This window comes from Meles meles, chromosome 10 (assembly GCF_922984935.1).
Source record: "Meles meles chromosome 10, mMelMel3.1 paternal haplotype, whole genome shotgun sequence".
Classification (NCBI taxonomy): Eukaryota; Metazoa; Chordata; class Mammalia; order Carnivora; family Mustelidae; genus Meles; species Meles meles.
The window spans coordinates 49,026,050-49,051,696 of record NC_060075.1 but is presented as its reverse complement, the minus strand read 5'-3'; the positions used below and the strand labels follow the sequence as shown (position 1 = coordinate 49,051,696).

At 42.9% G+C, this 25,647-nt stretch overlaps 1 protein-coding gene across 1 annotated transcript in view; it reads right to left on the bottom strand.

Annotated features, from left to right (window-relative positions):
* JAZF1 (JAZF zinc finger 1) overlaps positions 1 to 25,647 on the bottom strand; it is a 315,462-nt gene that overhangs the window by 123,852 nt on the left and 165,963 nt on the right. The window contains exon 2 of the mRNA XM_046020335.1: positions 13,039 to 13,111. Coding sequence (XP_045876291.1) covers positions 13,039 to 13,111 — 73 coding nt within the window. The remainder of the gene's footprint in view (positions 1 to 13,038; positions 13,112 to 25,647) is intronic.

Here is a 25,647-nt window from a genome sequence, read left to right as displayed (position 1 = left end):
AAAAATGTTCATCATCATTAGCCATCAGGGAGATTCAAATCAAAACCACATTGGGATACCATCTGATACCAGTTAGAATGGCCAAAATTAACAAGACAGTAAACAACAAGTGTTGGAGAGGATGTGGAAAAAGGGGAATCCTCTTACACTGTGGGTGGGAATGCAAGTTGGTATAGCCACTTTGGAAAAAAGTGTGGAGGTTCCTCAAAAAATTAAAAATAGAGCTTCCCTATGACCCAACAATTGCACTACTGGGTAGTTACCCTGAAGATACGGATGCACCCCAATGTTCATAGCAGCAATGTTCACAATGGTCAAACTGTGAAAAGAGCCGTCCTTCAACAGAAGAATGGATAAAGAAGATGTGATCCATATATACAATGGAATATTATTCAGTCATCAGAAAGGATGAATACCCAACTTTGCATCAACATGGACGGGACCGGAGGAGATTATGTTTAGTGAAATAAGCAGAGAAAGTCAATTATCATATGGCTTCACTTATTTGGAGGATAAGGAACAGCATGGAGGACATTAGGAAAAGGGAAAAATGAAGGAGAGGAAATCGGAATGCGAGACGAACCATGAGGGACTCTGGACTCTGAGAAACAACCTGAGGGTTTTAGAAGGGAAGGGGGGATGAGGGGATGGGTGAGCCTGGTGAAGGGTATTAAGGAGGGCACATACTGCATGGAGCACTGGGTGTTATACGCAAACAACAAATCATGGAACTCTACATCAAAAACTAATGATGTACTGTATGGTGACTAACATAACACATTACTTAATTAATTAATTAACTAATGGCAATGTGTGAGAGATGATGGAGGTGGAGATTAGGAGACATTGCCCTCCTCCTGGACATGCCTGGATTGTGCACGACTTTGAGAGAAATCCCGACTTGTTTTTACCTTAGAGTCTGGGCAATCCCAAAGGACAAGAGGGCTGTACGACAAAAAGATTTGGGAGTTCAAGTCCCAAGTCTGCTATTTACTAGCTGTGTGCGAACTTGGTTATTAAGTCACTGAGTTTGTCTGATCCTTGACAAAAATGAGGTAAGCGCAATCTTTTATAGTAGAATCATGGCTCAATGGAGAAAATGTGTGATTTCATAAGAAACCAGCATACTTGGAAATATTTGTGAAGTCCTTTGTAAAATAAAAGGGGTTGTTATATACCAATTAATTTTTAGGATTTGCTTTTGCCACCTACTCCACACAGAGCAGCCTGATGACACGTAAAGTATGTTCAATTTTAATGGGAAGCAGAGCAAGAGGAGGAGAAGTTACTAGGACACACAAGAAAAAGCAAAGACCTTGGAGTTGCATATGTTTGAGCCCACCTCTAAAAGCTACTTAACTGTGACACCTAAAAGAGGTGTTCTTAACCTGGGGTCTGTGGACCCATATGGGCCATTGGTAGGATTTAGGAAATCTGTGACCTTGGATTCAAAAGACAACTGACATTTTTACCTACAGGAACCTCTAAACTGAAACTCTAACTGAAACATAGCATTCTTTTCAATAACGAGTCTAGACAACCAGTCACCGTATTTTCACCGTACCTATGACTTTGCATCCACAGAAGTCACAGATAATTTGATAGAGTATAATTGTAACAGATGTCTGTAAATATTTATACTCATCACTAATTTGAAGTTGTGGAGGCTATGAACCCAGCACTTAGGCTTTCTTTAAAAAGCAGCATATATTACCACACCACAAATGTGTAATTTTAGTATTTTGATGAGCACATTTTAATATAAATCATTTTCTTCATAATCCTATGTAGTCTGGTTTAAGAATTTAACAATATTTTGGGAAACTGTCCATAGGCTTTACCAGCTCTCCAAAGAGGTCCAAGGCATTAAAAAGGTTAATTGCCTTCTTCCATTGCCTTCTTGGGAATTGATCAGGTGTACAAGGGAGCAAAGACCTGTGACATAAGGTCACTATGAGATTACAGAGGACATAGCCAAGCACACTGCCCAGTGGCTCGCAGAGTAGGTGCTCAGCAGAAGCTACTCTGTATTGAAAGTGAGGAGAAAAAATAGTTTTCTGTATTACACATTTCATTCTTCCTTTGCATGACAATTTCCCAAAAAATGTAGCATTGGTCTTCTAATTAAGGTGAATGCTTTCTTATGACTGGACTCCTCATCTGTTCAGGTTGAATGGTCCTATGTTGCTTGGGATGACATAGCTGTATGGCTGTCCTAAGTCCATGTTGCTATTGTTGGAAACAACCTACACAAAGACCAGAGGTGAGAGTCTACACTGTGGCTGAGGAGGGAGAGGTCTTTCTGGGGACATGAGGCTGACCTCGCTGCACTACTCTGAGCCAGCGGCCAAGGTCTTGGCTATGGTGGCGGAAATGAGAACAAGTTATTTAGAAACTGGGAACACAGGGCTATTTTAAAGCTTGCCAGTGAAGGGGCCTTCAAAGGCAAGACTAGTCTTTAGGCTCAGCATAACGAACCTCAATGTGAGAAAATTAAGTAATGTTTCAACTTGAGTCCCAAATCAACAGTCTCAGCAATATGAGAGTATCCCACAAATGGGAGTGTGCTAGAGCTATGGAGGGAAGATTCATGGCCTTCCTAATTAACTCCGAGGTGCTGCACATAAGGGGAAAACGATAAATCAAGTAGATTACTGCCAGCGATCTGAATTTCCAAATGAAGTAAGAGAGGTATAGCGCCTTGAGTCATTTTGTAAATGTGTATGGGGGGCGGGGGGAGAATCTCCAAGGTCATCCCTTCTGTTAAGATTTGCCACTATGCACAACAGTCCCTTATTTCAAGTACTTGACATATAGTCAGGTGTGAAGAGGCAGGAATTAGGAAGACGAGTAAAACACATAATGGGAGGGCAACACAATATACACACATATATACACACACAGACAACTGTGATTATTATTTGCACATTTCTTCAAAACATAGTTATTGAAAACCTATATATAACAGGCAATGTTCTAGAAGCTAAGGATATAGTGATGACCAAGACAGACAAGGTTCTTGCCTACATGGAGCTCATATTCTTCATGGGGGAGACAGGTATTCCACAGAAACAATCCAAAACAGGAAGTTAGAGGTTCAAGTAAAGACAGGGGCAGGGGAAGCATTCAAGAGGTGATTAGGGTGCAAACGTTACGAACTTTGTGCCTGGCTATTTGAAAATTGGAAGAAAAGAGAGGGCAAGCAGATAGTCCAAGTTTCCTAGACTAATGAATGAATAAGTACCACTAAACAACACTGTAAATCCAAAAAGGAGAATCAGTTTCAGAGACAGGTGTGAAATAACGGACCTGGCAGTGGATGAGTGGAGCCCATCCTGCACATTCATGTGCCAGTAAGGAGACAGCAGTTAGAAACAAAGACTGGAGAAAAGCTAGGGTTACGGGTTGGGGAGTCCTCGCCAATGAGGCACTCATGGAATGGAGTGAATATACACAGAAAAGCAAAATGCTAGGAAGACAAGTTAGGGAGAAGCCCCCATTTGTGTAAAGAAGTATGAGAAGAACGAGGACAGGAAAAGTTAATGGGCACAAGAGAAGAAAGGGTTTCTGAAAACAAAGTAGCTAATGGCATCAAATGCAGGTAGGCCAAGTACGTGAAGGTGTCTAGTTATCCATGAAGAGGAAATGGGCAGGGAATTCTTAGAACAGACAAGACCTTTGGGTAGATGTGCTCTTACAAAATGAAGCCAGAGGAGAGGGATTTTGAGCCCACCAGGCTCAGACATGGGTGTACAGCATAAGCCGTGGTGCCGGCTTTGAACAAAGGGAATGAAGAGAATGTGGATGAAAGATCCAGATAAATTTGGAGATGAAGAAAAGGGAAATTGAGGGTGGACAGAGAAACAGTCTTTATATCTTCTCAGTACAGGAACTGAAAACACCTACTGTTAAGGGGATCGGAAATTCCTTTGGGAACTTGAGTATAATGGGTACACTTGAAATTGATGGTGATAAGTTTAGCAAAGTTTTAACGTGTGATGAAAAAGGATTATGGGACAGTCTTGCAGGCCCAGCTAAGGTTGGAAAGGACGTGTTTGTGGTGGGATGCGTCCCACTGCTAGGTGCTTTTCTATAGTGACTCTCAGCAGCTAGTCTGCGTAGAGAGGCACTTGTTAGTTTTATCTGAGACTGAGTGCAGATAATGCGTGAGCAGGGTCAATGGCACAATGGAATTAATCTAGGTCGATAAATTCAAAGTCAGTATCTGGCAAGCAGCCCAAATGGGGAGGCAAGAAAGGAAGGTCTGAGCCACTAGGTGTTTCAAGGTGAACACAGTGCCAGGGAGAGAGCTAAGAGGCAGCATTGGACACTGACCAACACAGAAATGTCCCAGTTGGAAATACTGGAAGTAATCTAACTAAAAAGAGCAGAAGAACAGACATTTCTCCAAAGACAACACAAAAATGGCCAACAGACACATCAGAAGATGCTCAACATCACTCATCATCAGGGATACGCAAAGCAAAACTACAATTTTTTAGAAGGATTTTTAGATAGATTATCACCTCACGCCTGTCAGAATGGCTAAAATAAAAAATACAAGAAACAACAAGGGTTGGGGAGGATGTAGAGAAAAAGGAACCACCATGCACTGTTGATAGGAATGCAAACTGGCGCAGCCATTTGGAAAACAGTAAAGAGGTTCCGCAAAAAATGTAAAATAGAATTACCATATGATCCAGTAATTCCACTACTGGGTATTTGCCAAAACAAACAAACAAACAAACAAAAATCAGGCTAATTTGAAAAGGTAGATACATCTCTAGGTTTACTGCAGCATTATTTACAATAGCTAAATTCTGGAAGCAGCCCAAATGTCCACTGACAGATGAGTGGATAAAATGGTATGTGTGTGTACACACACACACACACACAATGGAACATTACTCAGCCATGAAAAGAATGAAATCTTGACATTTCTAATAACATGGATGGATCTAAAGGATATAATGCTAAGTGAAATATAAGAAGCAAATGAACATGGGACAAACCAAAAACCATGTTCTTTTTTTTTTTTTTTAAGATTTTATTTATTTATTTATTTGACAGAGAGAGAGAGAGAGAGAGAGAGAGATCAGAAGTAGACAGAGAGGCCGGCAGTGCGGGGGTGGGGGGGATCGGGCTCCCTGCTGAGCAGAGAGCTTGATGTGGGGCTCGATCCCAGGACCCTGAGATCATGACCTGAGCTGAAGGCAGTGGCTTAACCCACTGAGCCACCCAGGTGCCCCACAAAAACCATATTCTTAAATATAGGGGACTGATGGTTACCAGAGGGGAGGTGGGTGGTGGGGACTAAGAGTGCACTTGTCATGAACACTGGGTGTTATATGCCATTGTTGAATCACTACATTGTACACCTGACACTAATATAACACTGTGTGTTAACTATACTGGAATTTAAAAAAAAAAAAAAAGATCAGTCATAAATACTGATGGTGGACACAAGAAAGACTAAAAAAATGGCCTAATAGGGAGCTGTATAAGCAACCTGATTTCAAACACCGATGCCCTAAGAACAAACTGAACAACAAAGAAGTTATGCAAGAAGCCCAGAGCCTAGCAAGCAAATCATATCACCAAGTTCTGCCAAGACTCCCTTCTCTCAACATGTGTTTTGTGCCAGCAGCACAGGCTAATTCTGCTGAAGCAAGCCAAAATGTCACATAAGGATTCTTTCCAGCTTTCGAGTGTCCCTTGAGAGTGCATGGTTTTTGCAAAACACAATGAGCAAGCCAAATCAGGTTAGAGATATTACAAGGAAAATCGGGCAGGCAGCCATCTTGGCTTTGTTTCAACTGATGTTCATAAAAAACACAGGTTAAGAAAATGATAGCACGATGTCTGGTGTTTGAGATCTAACAGTATGCAACATGTTTATGGCATACATTAGGTCACAAACTTCAGTATAGGACTGGGGCACAGAGAACTTCAGATCTGGTGGACAAAGGAGGGAAATAGGAAAGAACGTCTTGTAATAAATACAGACTGCTCTCAGAAGACTACAAACAGGTGGTTTCATTAAAAAAGCCAAAAAAATGAAACCTACTGCCTTTAGAGTAAAAAATAAATAAAACGTTTCAGTCTTGTTTGTATAAAATAGAAGGTCAGTGCACACTTAGCTAATTACAGCTTTTTTTTTTTTTTTTATGAGGCTACGACGGACTATAATCTGGCAAAAACGAGTCCAACTGAAACAGCCAGAATGATGGTTTGGGGGAATTAGGTGAGGTTTTGGAGTGGGAATAAAAGTGGGGAAAAAGGAAGAAAGCTTTCATTAAGCAGTTTATACTCTGGTAGGAGGATTAAAAAAAAAAAAAAAAAGGCATCCAGACTGATTTTATTTCATTCAAAACAACCTCTTATTTAGTGTACTTTTCCTTCGAGTTCTTGAACACATTTATGATTGCTTTCAAGTCTTTGTTTCCTAAAACTAACATCTGGGCCATATCAGATGTTAGGGAGGGTCTTTATTGTAAGGATAAGATTTTCCTGCCCTTCATGTCTGGTAATTTTTTACTGTATATTAGACATCATCATAAGATTCATTCCTATTTAGACTACTGATTTTTGTTCTAGCAGGCAGTTCAATTTCAGGCTGATTGTGTTGAATGTGTACAGATCTAGATTTATAACTTCTTAGGCAAATCTGTGAAAAGCCCAAAGTGTTTCCCAAGAATATCTAAATTGTCGGGACTCACCTCAGAACTTTGTCTCCTCTGAAGATGGTGCAGAGGCTTGGTTTTAGGTGTTGTTAGAGTGGTTCTAAAGCATGCTACACTTAAGGACAAAGTTCTTATTTCTATTATTTCAGTTAAAAGAGTCAGAGTTAGTTAAAAGGAGGTTAACCAGTCTTTTGCATGCTGGCTGGGCTGGAATGCAGTGCCTACCAGCACCACCTTTCCTCTGCTCTCATGGTTTCATTCTTACCCATGTACTTGCTGCCCTTTGGTAAGATTCAGTCTTACAGCAAAAACATGTGCAGCCCACCCTGAGCCAGAGACTCAAGAAGGACCCTCATGCAGACTTCTGTGCTTCCCTTCTGCACAGATCCCTCATCTCTAGTCCCCCTGTACTACAGATTCCCCAACTCTAGTCACCCACCACTGACCTGTCTTCTGAGCATGGTGGGACTGCTGTGCTGTGTACGTTCTAACATACTCCTGCGGTAAGGAAATGGTCCTCCAAGTGAGCCAGTGATCAGAGGGTCACCTCATGTTTCCTTTCTCTCAGTATTTACTGCCAATTATCCAGAGCTGACAAACCATTATTTCATAAATTTGTCCAGTTGTTTATGGTAGGGAACTAGCGATAGCCACCACTTAATAGATCTTAATAGCTCTGCATTCCAGACAAATGCTGACTAAAAGTACAACATTCCATTTTTTATCATGTAGCCCTCCCAATGCAAGTGAATACCAGAGGGTCCTGATTTCTCACAGAAGCGTCCTGAGAGTTCCTAGAATCATCTATTTCTTCACTCTTGGACTCAGACACAAATTCACAATGCTTTCATTCACTCATTCAATAAATACTGAGAGTCTACCATGTGCCAGACACTGTTCTGGGGATTGGGGACACAGTTGTGGGAGACAGAAAATGTCCCTGCCCTCATGGAGCTTATTCCCTGGTGAGAGTTGTTCTGGCCCCACTCCAAAGCAATGCTTCCTCTCTGCAGTTTTTCCTCTAATTACTGACTTACTTGATAGAAAAGGGTGCTTGCATGAGCAAAATATGAAAAAAATAATTCGAAGACCTATGCCTATATAACACTATGTCAGACACAGTTGCAGGTGCTTATGTGCATGAATTAACACTCAAAATAAGAGAGGTGTCATTAAAGAGGAGCAAACAGAGCCCGAGACTTGTCTACTTGCTCACAAAGCTCATGAATGGCAGAGACAAGATCCAAACCTAAGTCATCTGACTCCTCCCATATTATTATTTTTTAAAGATTAAGTAATCTCTACACACAACATGAGGCTTGAACTTACAACCCCAAGATCAAGGGTCACAGGCTCCAATGACTAAGCCAACCAAGTGCCCCACTCCTCCCAATTTATAACCACTGCATTATTCTATTTCTCAAAGAGAGAAGAGAATTACATTGGAGATGGGGGGAATAAATTGTGAGTTTCTAAGCAAGAAAATAAGTTTTATTTCATAGAAGCTAATTAGGTACCTGGGAAGGCTGTGAGAAGTAAAGGGATCATTTTTTTTTTTAAAGATTTTATTTATTTTTTTGAGAGAGAGAGCATGCAAGAGAGAGCACTCACAAGGGGAGGGGCAGAGGGAGAGAGAAGCAGATGCCCGTTGAACACGGAGTCCAACACAGAACTCAATCCCAGGACCCTGGGATCATGACCCAAGCCAAAGGCAGACCCCTAACCAACTGAGCCACGCAGGTTCCCCAAGGGATCACTACTAAATGAGGCAAGAAGGGACACCTGGGTGGCTCAGGTGGTTAAATATCTATCTTCAGCTCAGGTCATGATCTCAGGGTCCTCTTTCTCTCTCTTCCTGCTCCTCTCCACCTCACTCTCAAAAACAACAACAAAACCCCAAAAAAACAACAACAAAAGAGGCACAAAACAAGTGGACTGAGTTATCATATAAGGGCACAATTTTCTCTTTGTCCCAGCTGACCATGAGGAAAAAGGTAGTGTTCTGAATTTTGAATCAAAAAAGAATAGCAAGCTTTCCTGAGGCTTCAGAGTTCCTTGGGGAAGTTGAGGATCTAGGTGAAAGTGATAGGATTCTAGCACTCCCCTGCTGGTGCATGCTAGTCAGATGCTTCAAGAAAAAATGCTCTGGGATCAGGTCCCTAAGAGAAACATATTTTCTCTTAGAGACTTAAAATGCATAGCAGCAAAGGAAAAGACTTGATAAATGCTACTGTAAAGAAACCCATTTTATTTAAATCAGAATTTCCCAAACTTAATTGGCCACAGAATCGTTGCTGAGTAAATGAGGTGTGTGTGAGAGAGACAGACAAACAGACCCAGACACAAGAAAACACCCCTTGGAATTGCTGTTCTAGGAAACCCATTTTAGAATTTGCTATTTAATGGCAAACACGAAGCTAACTAAAAATCCATTTTCAGAGCAGGTCAAACCCACTACTGAGGCAGTGTGCATAGTCTTATGAAGAGAATTCGAGTAGAGCAGTGGTTCAGATGAGAGAAAAGATTAAATGTTTATTAGGTAGTAAATGACAAGGAATTGACTGCAAGAAAGGTAACAATTTGTGCCAAGGAAGGCTATGCCTTGACAGCTTACCCCAAAATGATATGTGTAGTTGAAAAATTAAAATTAAAATGAAATTTCTAAATTAAGAAAAACAGTTTTGGAGCAAAGATAGTACAACTTGCAGCCGAGGCCATGTAGGTTACTGGGTCTTTAGGTTATCTCAGTTACCCATCGGGGAAGTCACAAATTACTAATACGCTGTCCCCTCAGGCAGCGACCTGAACCACATCACAATAGCCTGAAGGAAACCCCCAGGTACAGGCTAGGGTTTCTCATCAGCCTTTTTATGGAGACTCACCTGACTTCACCCTGCAGCTCACCAATCACTTGCCTATTGGTGAGACCAGAGTAGAAGACAGTTTCTGCCCCATGCTGGAGAGCTCCGCCTTTGATGGGAGAGTGCCCCTCCCCAGGACCATGGAGGCCTGCTCCAGTAGGATGTTCCTGCCACACTCAAATTGCTCTAGGGGTTGCAATGTATCGTTTGGCAGTTACCAATCACCTCTCTCCTGGCAGGTTTAGCTCCCGCTGTCTCCTACTGTTTCTATTTCATTAGGTTGCTACCCTCCAGTTATCTACACAGCATGGCAATATACTCTGATCTTTAGGTCTCTTTGTGTCCCCTCTGCCTAGCCTTCGGCTTGGGTCATGATCTCAGGGTCCTGGGATCAAGCCCCGCATCGGGCTCCCTGTTCAGTGGGGAGCCTGCCTCTCCCTCCCTCTCTGCCACTCCCCCTGCTTGTGCTTGCTCTCTCTCTCTCTCTCTCTCTCTCTGTTAAATAAATAAATAAAATCTTTAAAAACAAATGTTTAGCACAGAGCTCAAAGCATAAGTGTTATGTTTGCTCTAATATATTTTTTAAAGATTTTATTTGAGGAGAGAGAGACAGAACATTGAGTGAGCAGGGGGAGGAGACAAAGGGACAGGGAGAAGCAGACTCCCCGCTGAGCATGGAGCCCAATGCGGGGCTCAATCGCAAGACTCCATGACCTGAGCCGAAGACAGACACTCAACCGACTAAGCCACCCTGGTGCCCCTATTATTTCTTCTATAGTCTCTCTCATTCAAAATCTTGTAGTCTTTCCTCTTGACCTTTATACTTCCCAGGTATATGAATATTATACAGACTCAGTAATTAAATTTCCCATTACATGGAGGTATCATTGTTCCTCATATCACAAAATTAACAGAGCAGTCTATCCTTAAAGTTCATATCCATCTCCCCCACCCCAAACTGTTCCCACAACCTTAATTCATTCATTCTCTCTCATTCTCATTAAACTATTTATATTTTAAAATTTGCTCAGGTGTTGTAACAGACACGCTTTTCAAGGAATTAAAGGTTTGTCCAACACATTGTGTTCAAGAGAGTAAAGCAATTTTAAATAGGTATAAATAAAGGCTCCAATTTCCACTCAGTTCTCTTTAGAATCCAAAAAGTTAGCTCCATTTTAAGGACCCAAACTCTGTTGCTTTCAGTGTTTGGCAATGTTCTTGCCAAAGGAAGTTTCATCTCAATTTTGAGATGTCCAAAAGTACATTAGAGTTGTATAAACAGATACATGACCAGAAAAATATTCTTTTTCCGTCTTCACTGCTTCAGCAAAATTAGACTATTTTCCCCTGAGGTTGGAGGGGGGAAAAAAAAATCTTTTATTTGTTCAACTTTATTTTTATTAGTACTCTTTTCTGCTGTGTTCAGGATATTGCTGTCAGGCTGACTGTCTCTCCAGTTCCCTAACCCTTACTACTCTTTTCTCGAATCTTGTACGGGCTTCATATGAGTTTCAACGTTTCCCTTCATGTGAATTCCAACGTCTAAGGGACCTAAGACTCCTTTCAGCCTCTCTCTCCCTGTGGCCAGACTTAGCTTCCTCCTCAGAGCTAGCCATGGCTCAGCTCTCTCATTTCCTAGGTGCTTATCCATCACCTACAATACCCAGAGTGCCTATCACGTGTTAAGTACTACATTACCAACGCAATATCAACCACAAATGGATCGAGTGAGAAAGGTTGTTAGTTACGTGGCAAGTCTCCATATGGAATCCTTCTCTTCACCTAAAGACCAGCAGCAAGCCCACCCATCCCCTTGAAGGTCTACTCTGTGTCATCTGGGCCGGGATGTGGTGAATTCAGAGTTAAGAACTGCATGTTCGCATTGTTGTTTTTCCTTCACCAAGATTCTCTGGGATTCAGGCTTAGCCCACTGCACAGTTTATGCAATTATCCTACTTGATTCAAGTGCTCTGGTGGTTTTTTGTGTGTGGCCCATGTCCCTATTCTTTGTCTTCTTTTATAGTCCCATGTCACACCTGGCAGAGTATTTCTTTGGTGAGCAGAACCCCTGCTGCCTATATGGCTGGCACTATGAACATGACCGAATGTGCAAATGTCAGATTCTTAGCACACTAAGGTTTGGTATTACAGGAATTTGAACACACACAGGTAGCACTTTACCCAAAACACAATAGCTGCACTACTAAAAATTTCTATTCGATGCCACTTATAACTTATAGTTATTAACTTATAGTTAATCTATAAGCCTATTGATCCTCTTGCCCAGTAATAATCCAGTAGGTTAATTAACATATCACATACACGTAATTCTAATGTATAATCAAGGACTTTTCAAAACCCACATTTATCACCGGGAACAGGTATTTTGAGAAATCCAGGTAAGCACGTACACCTTTATGTGTATCAGAGTGATTCTGAAGGTGTTCTACTTCAAGTGTTTTTAAAAATGAGGGGAGGGAGTCCCAGCAGATTCTTCACCTCACTTCCAGGTAAGGCCGAGAAGCAGGAAAGCCAGAGTCAATATGCAGATAGAGGTTTATGTTCACGAATCATTTTAAAAACATGCTTATAAAAGAACTTCAAATGGAATAAGGCAACTCCAACTCAAAGCTCTCCAAAGATTTAAGTAAGTTTTCCCCCAAAACGCCTTGAAACAGAACAGTACAGATAATTTATTCCCAGTTTTCTACTTCAGACCCTGAACCTCAGTTCCGGTACCAAGAGAGACAGAAACCAATCTTTGCCTCATAAAAAAGGGACAGTTGATAGAAATTTATGCACTGAATTATGAGCAGAGTCTTTCATTCTCATTAAAAGACAATCTTGCTTTTGCTTTGCCTTTTTCTCTTTGGGGGTGTGGGTTTTCTTAACATACATTATTTTAGGTTGTCTCCAGAAATCACGGTCTCCTTAATAAAGTTGGCTGAAACACCAAGTCCTCTTTCAGACCTGATAGATCAAGGTCTAAGTGTTCCCTCAAGTCATGCTCACACGTTCAGTTTCAGTAAAAACTCATGTTATGCTGCCCAGATGGGGTCGGTTGCTAAGAATGTTTTTTACGAAAAATGAACTGCTATTAAATAACTTTCTGTTATTATTTCAGTTTGTTATATCCTGATATATTCTGATATTCCAACAATGTTCTGAATTCATAAAATACTTCTTCACCCCAGGCATTTAAAGTTTCAAACATAAATCCATTAATCTCTCAAACTTCCCTATGAAGTCAAAAGAGCATATACTAACTCTGCATACAAAATACTTCTAGAATGAGCTTATAAATCCGTTGTGTTTTCAGCCATATGCACAGGGAAACATGAAAATTCTGTATAGAGGTGCATGTTAAATATTTTAAGACAGCAAACAATTTTTTCTACTCTGTTAAAAAGATACATTCAAAAAATAAGCATGTGGCAGATACGGCAGGGTAGAGCCAAAATACGAAGTCGCTATAAATTCTGAAAACGGCTTACCTATTAATGTAACTGAGGGCAACATAGGTTGGCTGCTGTAATTCTTGTTTTTCTAAAACACGTGGATCTGTATCTGTAATAAAAACACAATTATGATTTTTCAGCGTTTGCATCAGAATATAGGAGGGTGCCTCACATGAAGAAATAGGGGCTAACAGAGAAAAAGATTTAACATTCCTCTTTTTAAAGAAAACCCAGGCAGCAAAAGCACCATCATTTGTTCATTCATTCATAAATAACAAGATATTACATTACTTTTCAAGGGAATTCCAAACATCAACAGTGATAAAATGTCCATCTGTCACACAAACTCTTGCACAATCCCCCTCATAAATATTGGTTTTCACTGCTTACAGTTACAATGTTGGCATGGTTTTTGGAGGGTAATCGGCCTAAGAAAGAAAGTCTCTGTTAATTATGCTCACTTGAATGCTGGAACAAATTAGTTGCCGTTGGAAAGCTCCCATCAATTTGAAAACCTACGGAGTATTGTTCTTGCTCACTGAACACTTTTCTGGGTTTGGATTTACATTCTGGAGGGCAGCTCCTCTCCTTTTTAATTGTATAATGAGTTTATTATAACTTTTTCTAGACTCTCAATCAGGAATTCCCATGCTGGTTCAGAATCTACAAATACCACATTCATCAGATGGGCTTTCCCCCCTGAAGAGCGCGGTTTCAACACCATAGCAACCTTCGCCGATGGGGCCTCTCCAACATGGCATCCAGACAAAATGTACTTTTCACAACTAGAAATGCATTCTCAAGCTTCTCACCTGGAGCAATGCTTGCACTAAACACACACAAAAGCAATGTTTATATAAGAAGACTATAAAGGGGGAGAGCTGCACACGTTTTCATTTTCCTAGAAAAAGGCTCAGACACTTCACACAGATTTCTTTTCATTATAACCTCATTGAAAACCATCTCGTTATTAGAACTCTTCCAGCTGCACTTGGCAATAACACCTTCTTTGATGTCATGACAGATGTTGTTTCAAGCGCCTTTGTACAGGAAGTGTATACGGCACGTGGTTGATGTAAGATACACGAACTCCAAAGCACATTAACAGGTGAGGGGAGTGGGGGCAGGGGGCAGGCACAGTGGCAGAGAGCACGGGTGGCAAAAAGGATAGCATAAAAATCAATTTACAATGCTTTTGACTCCCAGACAAAAACTAGGCGGTAGTGGCAATTTTATTCTTGGTGTTAAAGTTAAGACTCTCATGTTCACTTTATTGTTTTTCCTATGCCAAGAATTTCAGAGACCTACAATTCAGAAATCCCGCTTCCTGGGTCTTTGCCACTGTAGGTCCTTGAAAGCCAAATTCTGAAACAAGAGACAAAGATCTCTGATTGGCCCCATCAAGTTGGGTCTCAAGGTTTTGGCAGGGAGAGTGAGAACGGATCAGTAACTCAGCATTTCCTCCCCCTCCTGCAATGATTACATATGCAACTGAAGCTGTTTGCAGATCACTAGCCTACAGATGCAACCCACAGTTCTCTACATACGGGAAACCACTCTTCAAAGGAAACTTATGTTTTTAAATACAGCCTTTCTTTACACTCGTCTAAGTTTGCTGTGATCTCACAGCATATCTGTGTTTCTGAGGAATGCTTTGTGCCCTGTTTGCTAGAGAGGAGTCAGCAGAACAAGGCCCACCAGGGAAAGGTGTTTCATCCCCCAAATGGTCCATCAGAATGCTGGGCAAGCCATGTGTGCAAATGGTGACTGACAGACCAATCCTGCAAGGTCTTTGTAGGTGCTTAACAAGGTAAGAAACAAGAGATTGGAAACAAAAACCATCAGAATGAAGAGAAAGATAAGAAAGAACAAGGCAATGATTGCAAAGGTCTATGTGGAAATTTTCTGATCACAAGACACTTTGACCTTAGGTAGAGTGCCTGATGGAGGCGGTTAGCTTTTGAGACAAGGGCCTGAACTTGACTCACTAAAGCCTGTTCCTTGAGAGCCATCTGGTGCATGATTACATAACGTGTATTATTTTGAAAGAGCACCATTCCAAGTCTAAAGTGTGTGTTTAAAGGGGAAAAGAGTTAGGAGGCCAATAAACATTTTTATATCTTCCACTGTTGCCTTTATTCTTGTAATTGAGGCTCAGTCTTTTTCCCCCACAAATCATCCTCAGAAGCTTTCCTTTATTTCCAAGTTATAGAAGTTCTCAACTATTTTAAATACTGCTTCTCTAAGCCACTTTGACTTTTCTTTTACCAGGTGTGTGAGGAGGTATACACACAGACATGCATTTATATTATTCTTTTCTTCACACTCCAATGCCTCTTTGGGGAAGGGGGAGAAGTACCTTACATAAAATCCTTTAGTTCTCGGGTGCTCAAATGAATGGTGTTGGCCAATGACATCCACACAAATTACACCCTGTGATTTTTCACTATGTTTGCATTCTAGCCACAAAGCAAGGTACTGAAATATTGTTTTCTTCCTTTGTTTCGCCACCTTCTATAACCTATGCTAGACTGAACGCTCACATACCCTCAAATGAGCAGTAGTGAAATGGACTTCCAGAAGCTTCCAAATGCCACCCTCTCAATGACAAAAAGACCTATCTGGCAGCACCACAAGCAAGATTGTCTTTTTCTAAAATGTCCATTCTGGCAACCACAAGAAAGCAGGACTTCCAGACAGACGTCCACCAAGCTCTTTTTCAGATTAAATGTTTCCTTGGGCAACCTTGAGGACATTCATTAAAGCTTCAAGTTCTTAAAAATGAAATCAGGCACTTGGTGCCCACAAACCAGGAGAGGGTCTACGCAAGTGCTACCGGAAGGACAGCATCAGCCCTGTCACTTGCTTCCTGGCTGACTGGTGTGCCATGAGCATGACTCACCATTTATGGATTTAATGACACTGGTGAGCACTTCACATTCAGTACAAGTAGAATAGCTGCCTTTATTATTTCTCCCTCCCTGACAGAAAAGGGACTGCCTGCTGCTAGAAACTCCCTACAGGAAAGGATTAGGGCAACAAGAGACAAGGATTTTCACAGCGGGACGATGACGTGCCCCTCATCGTCATGGGGCGTCCATGGTCAGTGTGAGCTGGAGAGAGTAACACTAGCCGCTGGAGATTACTGAATTCCACAAAAAGAATTTCCTTCTACCATGTGCCATGCCACGGAGAAATGGTCTGGACAGGACGAAATGGGATCTGAACGGCAACGGCTGGAGCCCACAGCGTCCCAGACAGCTCTCGCACTTGTTTGTTTACGGTGCCAATAAAAACCTGAAACTGGAACATCAGCTACCACGGATTCCACCAGAGAAAAGCCCGCCTCGGTCCGTGGTCTGTGGGGCGGGAACGCTTGACTTTTTTCATGGCCGCGGGATGCTCCTCAAGCTGGCAGCTGGCAGGGTAGCAAGCCCTCCTCTCATGTGGCTGGCTGTGGCCACACAGAACCGCCCTCCACCGCTTTTAGAGCACTAAGAAGAAGCAAGAAGATGACAGACCCACACTTCTTCAGCGGGGCAGGGTAGAGCCAAAAAAAGCACAGAGAGATTCTGGTTTTCTGCCTCATGCCTCCCCTTGCATGCTCAGAGATTTCAAGTGGACTGAAGGCTAAAAGAGTTCAAACGTGAAGATTTATCACACCCCCAGTGATAAAAACCTGTCAGCTTGCTTCAGTTTCTAAAACGTCTTCTAAAATAGATGGCAACGTGCGTCTTCTGGCATTGCCCCCTCAGGCGAGGAGCTTGAACGCTCAGGTGTACTGTAAGGACTACACACGGGTACGAAATGGAAGACTTCTGTAACTTGCGGGGTCCTAGGGACTCGAGCTTCACAGACTCAACTGAATGGCAAAGGGCTCAACGTCACAGCACTAGCTCTCACGACTTCTCGGGGGAGCGGGGCACAGATAGGCACCGCAGATGGGAGAGACAAGGAGAGGACAGATTTCAGACCCTTCTCAAGAGGAAGTGGGAGCGCAACATGACCAGGGAAAGGCCACCCCACTCAGTCAGCCAGGCTCATGCTCCTCAGCTCTGCTGTCTCTGGCATTGGGAACCAACGGCAACCAAGAGGATTTGCGACACACACTGAACCTTTTGTTGTACTATCTTTAAGCCAAAATGAAAACCATCAAGGTTGTTTGCTGGGTTAACAGAGGCTAATTAATAAGCTCATGGGATTTGACTATGCCTTAGCTAGCCTACACTGTTAGGATTTTATAGGCCTGAATTACTTATAAATTTAAGAAAGTGAAAAACCAGCTGTCCTACCTCTCAACAAGACTAACGAGGCCTCTGTTAGCAATGAGCTATTTGCAGGCTGAGAGGGAGCAGTTGGGGAAGAGGGGATATCATGTCCCCCAGAGAAGGCTTTCTTCAAATTCTGCGTCCTTCCAACACCAGACTGTTTCCTCAGTGTGTACAGCAGCAGTGAGAGGTGGAGAGGACGTGGGTGGGCAGGCACTGGGCGACTGGCAAGGCTGGAAGACCCTGGAGAGGCAAAGGCCCACCCAGTCAGATGTAGGGTTTTGAAGGTCCGGGCTGGATACACCACTTTCCTTTGGACTCACTCCGTAATAATTAATGGGCACAGTCTGTTCTCAGTCTTCTCCTAATAGCTGAACTCCTAAAACCGCAGATGTTAGTTTATTCAGTGTGGCCTTCCACAACGCCACTGGCTGCTTTCACCACATCCCCTTCTCTGTACCGCCACACTGCCAGCACCCTGCCTTTACTTCACTCCCCACAGAGAATCCTCTGGATGTAGCCTTTCCCCCTTCCACACTTCTCTGGGGTGAGGAACTGTCTCATATTCTCTCACCTCTCTGGAGCTCAGCCCTGTACCTCACATGTAGGAGAATACACACTACTGAATGTGTACGCTCACCGTAGGGCCAGAAAGTGGAACTTCTAGTCAACCGTGGCAAACAGATCAAGGGCATTGGCTGCTGTCACCATCCCAGGCCCCACTAAAGTAGAAACACGAAAACTCCCTGGGGATAGAAGAAGGGGAGACGTCAGCAGACCAGTGATTTCAGGCAGGCTTTCAGAAGATGGAAAAGCCCTGCAGGAATGGAAAGTGACCAGAGAGTAGGAGCAAGTCTACTTTCCCCTGGAGTGGATGTAGCTGGGGAGACCTGGGAGCCGGAAGGTGAACCCGTTGCAGAAGCTCTGAGAGGCTCTGGCTTGGAGGTGCCAAGGGAGGCGACGGGCAAGGAAGGGGAAGTTCAGAGCAGAAAACCGGAAGATTGTTTAAAAGGTTGATTAGCCAGAGACACTAAACCAGGAAACCAAACACGGCAGAGGGGGAGAAGAGAGAGACCAGGGCTGAAAAGGGGAGGAAAGCAGAAATATGCTTACTACCACTGCTTCCAAGAACACTGGCAGTTAGAGGATTCCTTTGATTATGTGGGGGCAGCAAAGACACCACCTGATGCTGACTTCTGCTAATTCCCTGATTCAATGATCCCCCCGCAATTACGTCCATGGTCAACAAGCCTCATCCATGCCTCCATCCAGAGCCTCCCATCAGCCTTCTATTGCTTTGGTCTTTTTTTTTTTTTTTTAAAGATTTTATTTATTTATTTGAAAGACAGAAATTACAAGTAGGCAGAGAGGCAAGCAGAGAGAGAGAGAGAGGAGGAAGCAGGCTCCCTGCCGAGCAGAGAGCCCGATGCGGGGCTCGATCCCAGGACCCCGGGATCATGACCTGAGCCGAAGGCAGAGGCTTTAACCCACTGAGCCACCCAGGTGCCCCTATTGCTTTGGTCTTAAATGGCAGCCAAGAACAGCCAAGGAAGGATCATTGGACACTTGAGGGAAAGTCGTGAAGATGAACGGGATACTCAGTAACAATGGTGGAGGAGGGAAATCTGACACAGGAGCAGAGCAACAGACTTGGGAGGTCAAGTGACATGACTGCTCGTATAAACCCAGTGAGTGGCAGGGCTAGGACCAGAAGACCAGCATCCTGAATGCCAGTAGGTCAGCATTCTGACCTTTCAAAAGGCTGTTCATCCTCTGAAGTCAGCTCATTGCTACTATCTGTTCTAACCCTGGACTCCACACAGACAATCTTTGTAGCTTTCTTAAAAAGCCCAGCATAGTTCTGTTTCAACATTCACTCCACTTTCAGGACAGAATTTGATGAACCAACAATTTACAAAGATCAACTTTTAATTCACGGCTAATTTACTTTAGCTGCTGAAATAAATATTTCTTGTTGGAAATGGTCCTTTCAAAAAAAAAAAAAAAATCCTACAATTGCATATAACCAGCCTTTGAGTGGATCAACTTTTCCTTAGTTTATAGACACGTCATTTGAAACTTTTCCCAAGCCATAATTTCCATTACAGGGCAGTCAGTGGAAATTACAGTGAGAGTCTTGCCTTCCCAAATTCAATGTGAAATCCAGATGCACTTAAGTGTTGTTGTAAACTTTATGAGTTAAATATCTAAAACTCAGGGACACTGTACAGCACAATAACACCACCTATTAAAGAAAAGCATTCGTGTTCACATTTGTAGCTGGAGTTTTCCCCCACAAGTGAGTGGATAAACATTTTTCTACCATTTGGACAATGCTCTAGGAGGCCGATTCATACACAAACACAACAAGCTGCAACCTTCCCAGTTTCGGGCATGGCCAGAGGGTTCAAGTTATTATAAATAGATAGTTCTGACTGGGATGCTTTCTAACTCTTTACCAACACATCAAATTCCTAAGGTCATTGAAGACACCCTGAGAGTCACAGCTATTTGTCCCTAAGTGGGAGATGTGTAGGCCTGACATCTATGACACTATCCGTCCCCACTCTTTGATGGTGACAGACTGTTATTCATCCACCAAAGCTCTCACCTTGTTACCTGGGACAAAGGGACTGGCCAGAGACCATCGTGAACACCAGGTATGCCTGTGAAGTGCACACAACCTGTCCCTCTGTATACAGCAGCACTGGAGACTAGGGCACTAGGATTACATATTAAAATTCTTTCAAACAGGAGTAAGGAGGCCAAAGCTTGGTCCCCTTTAATCCTTCATGCAGGTGTGTGTGTGTGTGTGTGTACACACAGACCTACATGTCTACTTTCCGTAGAAATGAACCTGATGATGGATCCAAGTAGGATGTCACACAGAAGAGCACAAAGAAGCACTATGTCACCTCTGGCCAATGGACGGGCCTTTAATTAGCAGGCATCTGGAACAGAAGATAGTTGCTGGTAGGTAAGGCTAGGGGACAAGAGAAAAGGATGAGGCTCTGAAGTCCTTTCTTCAAGGCTGGAAGGGAACCATTTATGCAAAGATACCTCCATTCCTTTTGCTTGAGACTATTTACCGAAGGAAATCCTACCCATCCTCCAACGCATTGGCCTATATGCTACCCCCACCATCTGTTGTGCTGTACGTATTTGCAAATGTGTTTAAACATCGCATCGAAACAGAAGCTCCTTCGGGGACCAGTCCTTAGATGCCACACACAGTGAGCCCAATGCTCTGTAAATAACCACTATGCGTTCGGATGTACACTGAACACATAAATGCACTCCCTGGACACGTGTAACATAAAAGATGGGAAGATAAGCATCCAGCGCAGACAATTCGACTAAAAAAGTCAGACAGACAGGAGAGGAAAACAGATTCATGTAAAATGACCGTACCAGTATACAGAGACAGTTACATGAAAAATATACCTGCAAATATTCAGAGGGCAACAAAATAATGCAAAATTAGGATGGGGGTGCAGATAGGGTTAATTTGGGAAGAACTTATGATGAATGGGAACAGAGGTGGGTTTTAATCGGAGCGAGGCAGAGGGAGTCATTCATAGGTAAGGTTAGGGAATCTAAAAACAGCATTAAGTTTGAAGCAGAAAGTATAGATGAGAAGCCTACAGGTACTACAGAAAAGCTGTAGGGCCAATATTCATTAGTTATAGAATATTTATGGAGGAACTTTCAAACAGTGGTTCTCAACTGTGGGCAAATTTATACCATGCCCACCCCAGGGATGCTGGGCAATGTCTGGAGAGAAGAGGGGTACAGGCTCCTGGTATCTAGTGGGTAGAAGACAGGGATGCTGTTTAAATGTCCTACAATGTGCACAGAGGACAGCACCGCCCTTCTCTTCCACCCCCCAACAAAGAATAAATCCGGCCTAAAATGTCACTAGTGCCAACACGGAGAACTCCTGCTTTAGAGGGACACGAATGTTATGAGAAATGGAGCTGTTGCTACTGTTACCAGCAGATGATAATTTGTTATTATTTTCTATTGTCTGAATCTGGAGGTCAAAAGGCTGTTAGGAAGGCGCAAAAGTAGGATACAAGAGGTCCTTTGAACTTAGAGAAGAGCTCTTTATGGAAACAAAGAAATCGAATTCATTTCAAGAAAGACATACTGAATTCTTGCCATATTCTAGTTGCTCAAGGGAAATTCTACGTCAGTAGATCCACAACTAAGCAAGAAAAATGTCACAATTCGCAGTTAATAACACTCCAAGACAGACTATGATGTATGCCGATAGAATCCTACTCATTTCTATAGAAACAAAACATGACTCTCTGAGAATCAGAGAAAGTTCTCGAAATAAAATGTTACATGAGCTTTGAACTAAATCTCCAGTCAGAAAAGGCAAGAAAATGGTGAGTCGGAATAGCAAGCAGTTTGAGCAGATGAACAGAAGCAGAGACAGGCAAGACATCCAGTGTGGATAGAACTCTGCGAGAAGGGTCTTGCAATTCAAACTGGGCCCACATCCTGGAAGGTTTGAAATGCTTGGCGGAGTTCAGACTCACTGCTGTAGACAGTGGAGCATAGCTGGTGGTGTCAACCAATAGGTCTGGGTTTTGGAAAAATCACCAGTGGTGGGGTGGAGAACTGAGGAGAAAGTAGAAGACAAAAATAGAAAATCTGGTGAAAGTCGAAATGGAAAGACCTAATTTTTCTACGTTACAGATCTGAGTGCCTCCTTATCAGAAGTAAGGAAGTAACTAGAAAGTGAAAAGGGTTTGACAGACGAGAAAGGGAGGTCTGCTTCTGATGTGTGGGGAGACATTTTGCAGAACCAAGAAGCCTGGCCCTCAAAGCAAGAGAGATAAAGGAGTCATGATACACACAGAGACCGAGTGCTGAAGATCCCCATCAGGCAGCCACACATTCCAGCAGGCCCTTGAACCAGAGCAAGTCCCTCAGAACAATGATAAAGAGTAGAAACCCAACGGACTAAAAATTTGTTTATCATATCACTCAGCCAACTAATCAGTAAGCACTGACTGAGGACCTACCAGGAATAAAGAAATCCTACCCAGCATAAAGAAAAGCCAGAGGTTGTACTGCACTACAAACCCAGGAATTGATAAATTTCACAGGAAAGTGTAGCAGGGGTTGGGGGTACAGAGTCACAAAGGGCCCAGGGTTCCGTGTGTTACAGGATCTAGTACCTGAGTCTCTAAGGCTCACCTCTTGCAGTTGCCCTCTCACTGGAAGCCCTGCTCCCACTTCTTGGTGTTGCTTAGGATTTATTATGTGACCCCACACAAGTCAAACTGCCTCAGTTCAATACTAGCTATAAAACCTCTTTAAGTCCTGGTTTTCTTCATCTGTAATGTGTTGATAAAGGTATGGGGCGCCTGGGTGCTCAGTTGGTCAAACATCCGTCTCTTGGTTTCAGCTCAGGTTGTGATCTCCATGTGGTGAGACAGACCCCACCGGCTCTACATTGGGCAGGGGTTATATTTGAGATTCTCTCTGTTTCCCTTTGCCCCTCCCCCAGCTTGCGCTCTTCTCTCTTTAATAAATTTTTTTTTTTAAATGTTGGTAAAGATAGTATTTTTGCCCTAGGGCTGAAATGAGTGTTAGATGTACCTACTACTCAATTCTCCAGCCCATGAGGTGTTTTGCAATCAAATTCTGAACTGTTATAGATTATCTCCATTTTATAGTCAGAGGCAGAATGATGCAGAGAAAACCTAAGAACTCGTCATTCACATAGGGTGCCAAAAACTGCTGGGGATCATCCAATCGTCCTTTCCTGTCCTTCCTCTGTAGTGATTAGGCACATGGCTGTCTGGTAGAAGTCTACCTTTCCCAGCATGCCAGGTGCAGCCATGTGACTACATCCCAGCCAGTAAGATACAAGCCTTCTGGGAAGCCTCCTTAGAAGCATGCACCTTCCTTTGGGGTAATTTCCCCTCCTGCTGGCTGGAAGAACAACTGCAGCTCCCGCATCTACTTTGGATTGGAAATAATCTTGGGAATGGAAATTCGACATGGCGGAGTCTGGATCCCTGATCCTGGGAAGCCCCATACCACTCACTGACTGACGGCCTACAGATGGCTTGGAAGTGAGAGAAATACACTGTTCCCCTGAAGCCATTTGGATTTAAGGGTTTTAGTGAGTCATGTGCAGCCAAACCAAACCAAACCAGAACACTAAGTAACTGGAATGTTAGTTTTGTTTTGTTGGACCTGAAGTTCTAATGTGAAACTTAAGTATTTTTTGTCTTGCTCCCCTTTTGGGGGGGTGGCGGAGTCCAAGAAAAACCTCTAAGAATTTATCATATAACCCACGGCAAGAAAATCAGAGTAAAATCGTACCTGCATCAACACACCATCTGTGGCTCACTCTTAACTGGAATAAAGAACGGAGAAAGAGGAGGAGGAAACCATCGTGTCAAATTATAGTTCCTTTGGTGGCTTTAGGACTTTCTCCAGAATTGGTTATTAGTGGGCAATAATGAAGCAAATTGCACATGCATATTACTTCTGAGTTATGAACAATACAACCAGCAGTAACCTTTGAAGCTGTCAGGATCTTCTCAGGCAAGCAATTAAAGTGAAAAATGAGAGTGTGCACAACTCCCATCACCCAATACTACATGTAATAACACCACCTACAAACACTGACATAAGAGTGGGACTCAGTCTGTTTATTAATGCAGATCTGTTCCCATTTGTTACCCCCAGCCCCCCACCCCCTGTAACCCATCCTACCCCCACCTGCCAACATTTTTTTTTCTTTAAAGGGCAGCTCTGACACCCTGAATTGCATTCACCTGAAACCTACATCCACCGTGACATCTCTCCCATCTGCACCTGAAGAAATTTCATTCCGTCTCCCTTGACCAAAATATAAATTTGGGACAAGCTTGGAATCTACAAGAGAAAAAAAGCTGATAAGGAAGTGAGCCCCAATTAGGAAAGCAAGATTAAAATAATAACTGATATTTACAGAAGGCCAAACAGATGTCAGGTGCTGCATTTTTGTTTTTTTTTAATAAGGCTTACTTTCTTTAGACAGGCAATATAATACGGTAGCTACAGGCACAGTTTGCTGCTTACTGTGCAATTTGAGCAAGTTTCTCAGCCCCTCAGCTTTCTGATAGGGATGACAGTGACTCACAGTTCCTACACATTATGAGGTTATTCTAAGGATTATAAGAGATAAGCCATATACAACACAGAGTGCAGTGGCTGGTACATGCTAAGTACTTAATAAATCACAGCTATTACTGTTACTCTTTTAGGCATTCAGGTCTGAAAGCATTTAGTGTTTACATTGCGGACTACATTTGCGAACAATTGTTTTTTTCTAAGGTTATATTTAAGAGAGAGAGCATAAGTAGGGGGGAGGAAGCAGAGGAAGAGGGAGAAGCAGACTTGCCACTGAGCAGGGAGCCCAAAGCAGGACTCAATCCCAGGACCTTGAGACCATGACCTGAGCTGAAGGCTGACACTTAACTGACCGAGCCACCCAGGCATCCAACAATTGTTTTTAAGTAACAATAACTGATCATAAAGGTATCATTGCCCTTTGCCATATATCTAGCATGAATCAATATGGAATGGGCAGTTGTCATGAGAACACTGCAAAGGAAAGATCTCCCCCATCCTTTTCCCAAAGGAAAACATAAGGCTCAGAAAAGATCCAGGTCACACAGCTAGGTGATGAGGCTTCAGATCCAGTCTGATTTCCAAGAGCATGCCATGGACCCTCACCGCCACCTTGTCCTAGCACACTATTCAGTATCAATGCTCTCAAATTAAGAGTCTCCTGCTCTACTGAGAGGTAGCTGGGCAGGCTCAATGCCCTCAAATTAAAATCTCTAAGTGGCTTTCCCTCCCATCCCCCACTAAAAAACACCACTACCACCACAAATGCTCCGTGGAGAAAAACACTGGCATGAAACACAGGGACAAATTTTGATGGAAACCAGGACCAGTGACACAGGCTTCACTGTAGTTCCTACATCCGCATTTCCTATACAGTTACTCCTTTGGGGTGCCTGATCTTGAAGAACACGGATTTAGAATCAGAAGATACAGATTCTAGTGCTAGTTCAAATTATTTCTAACCTATGGCTTTTAGCCAGTTCCCTTACCTGTGAAATGGAGAGGACAGCACACCATCACCTTCACAAGCTTGAGGTGAGAATCCTGCATTTAACTGAACTGTTATGATAACCTCCGAGGCTCTGCCTCCAGCTGCCAACTTAAGGTGGCCTTGGGAATATTCCTTCTCCAACAGGAATAACTCAGTGCAGCCACATAGTTACTTGTCAGTGTCTCTAGCAAATACTGCATGGAGAAGAGAAGGCTTAAACTATACGTTAAAATAGTGACCGAA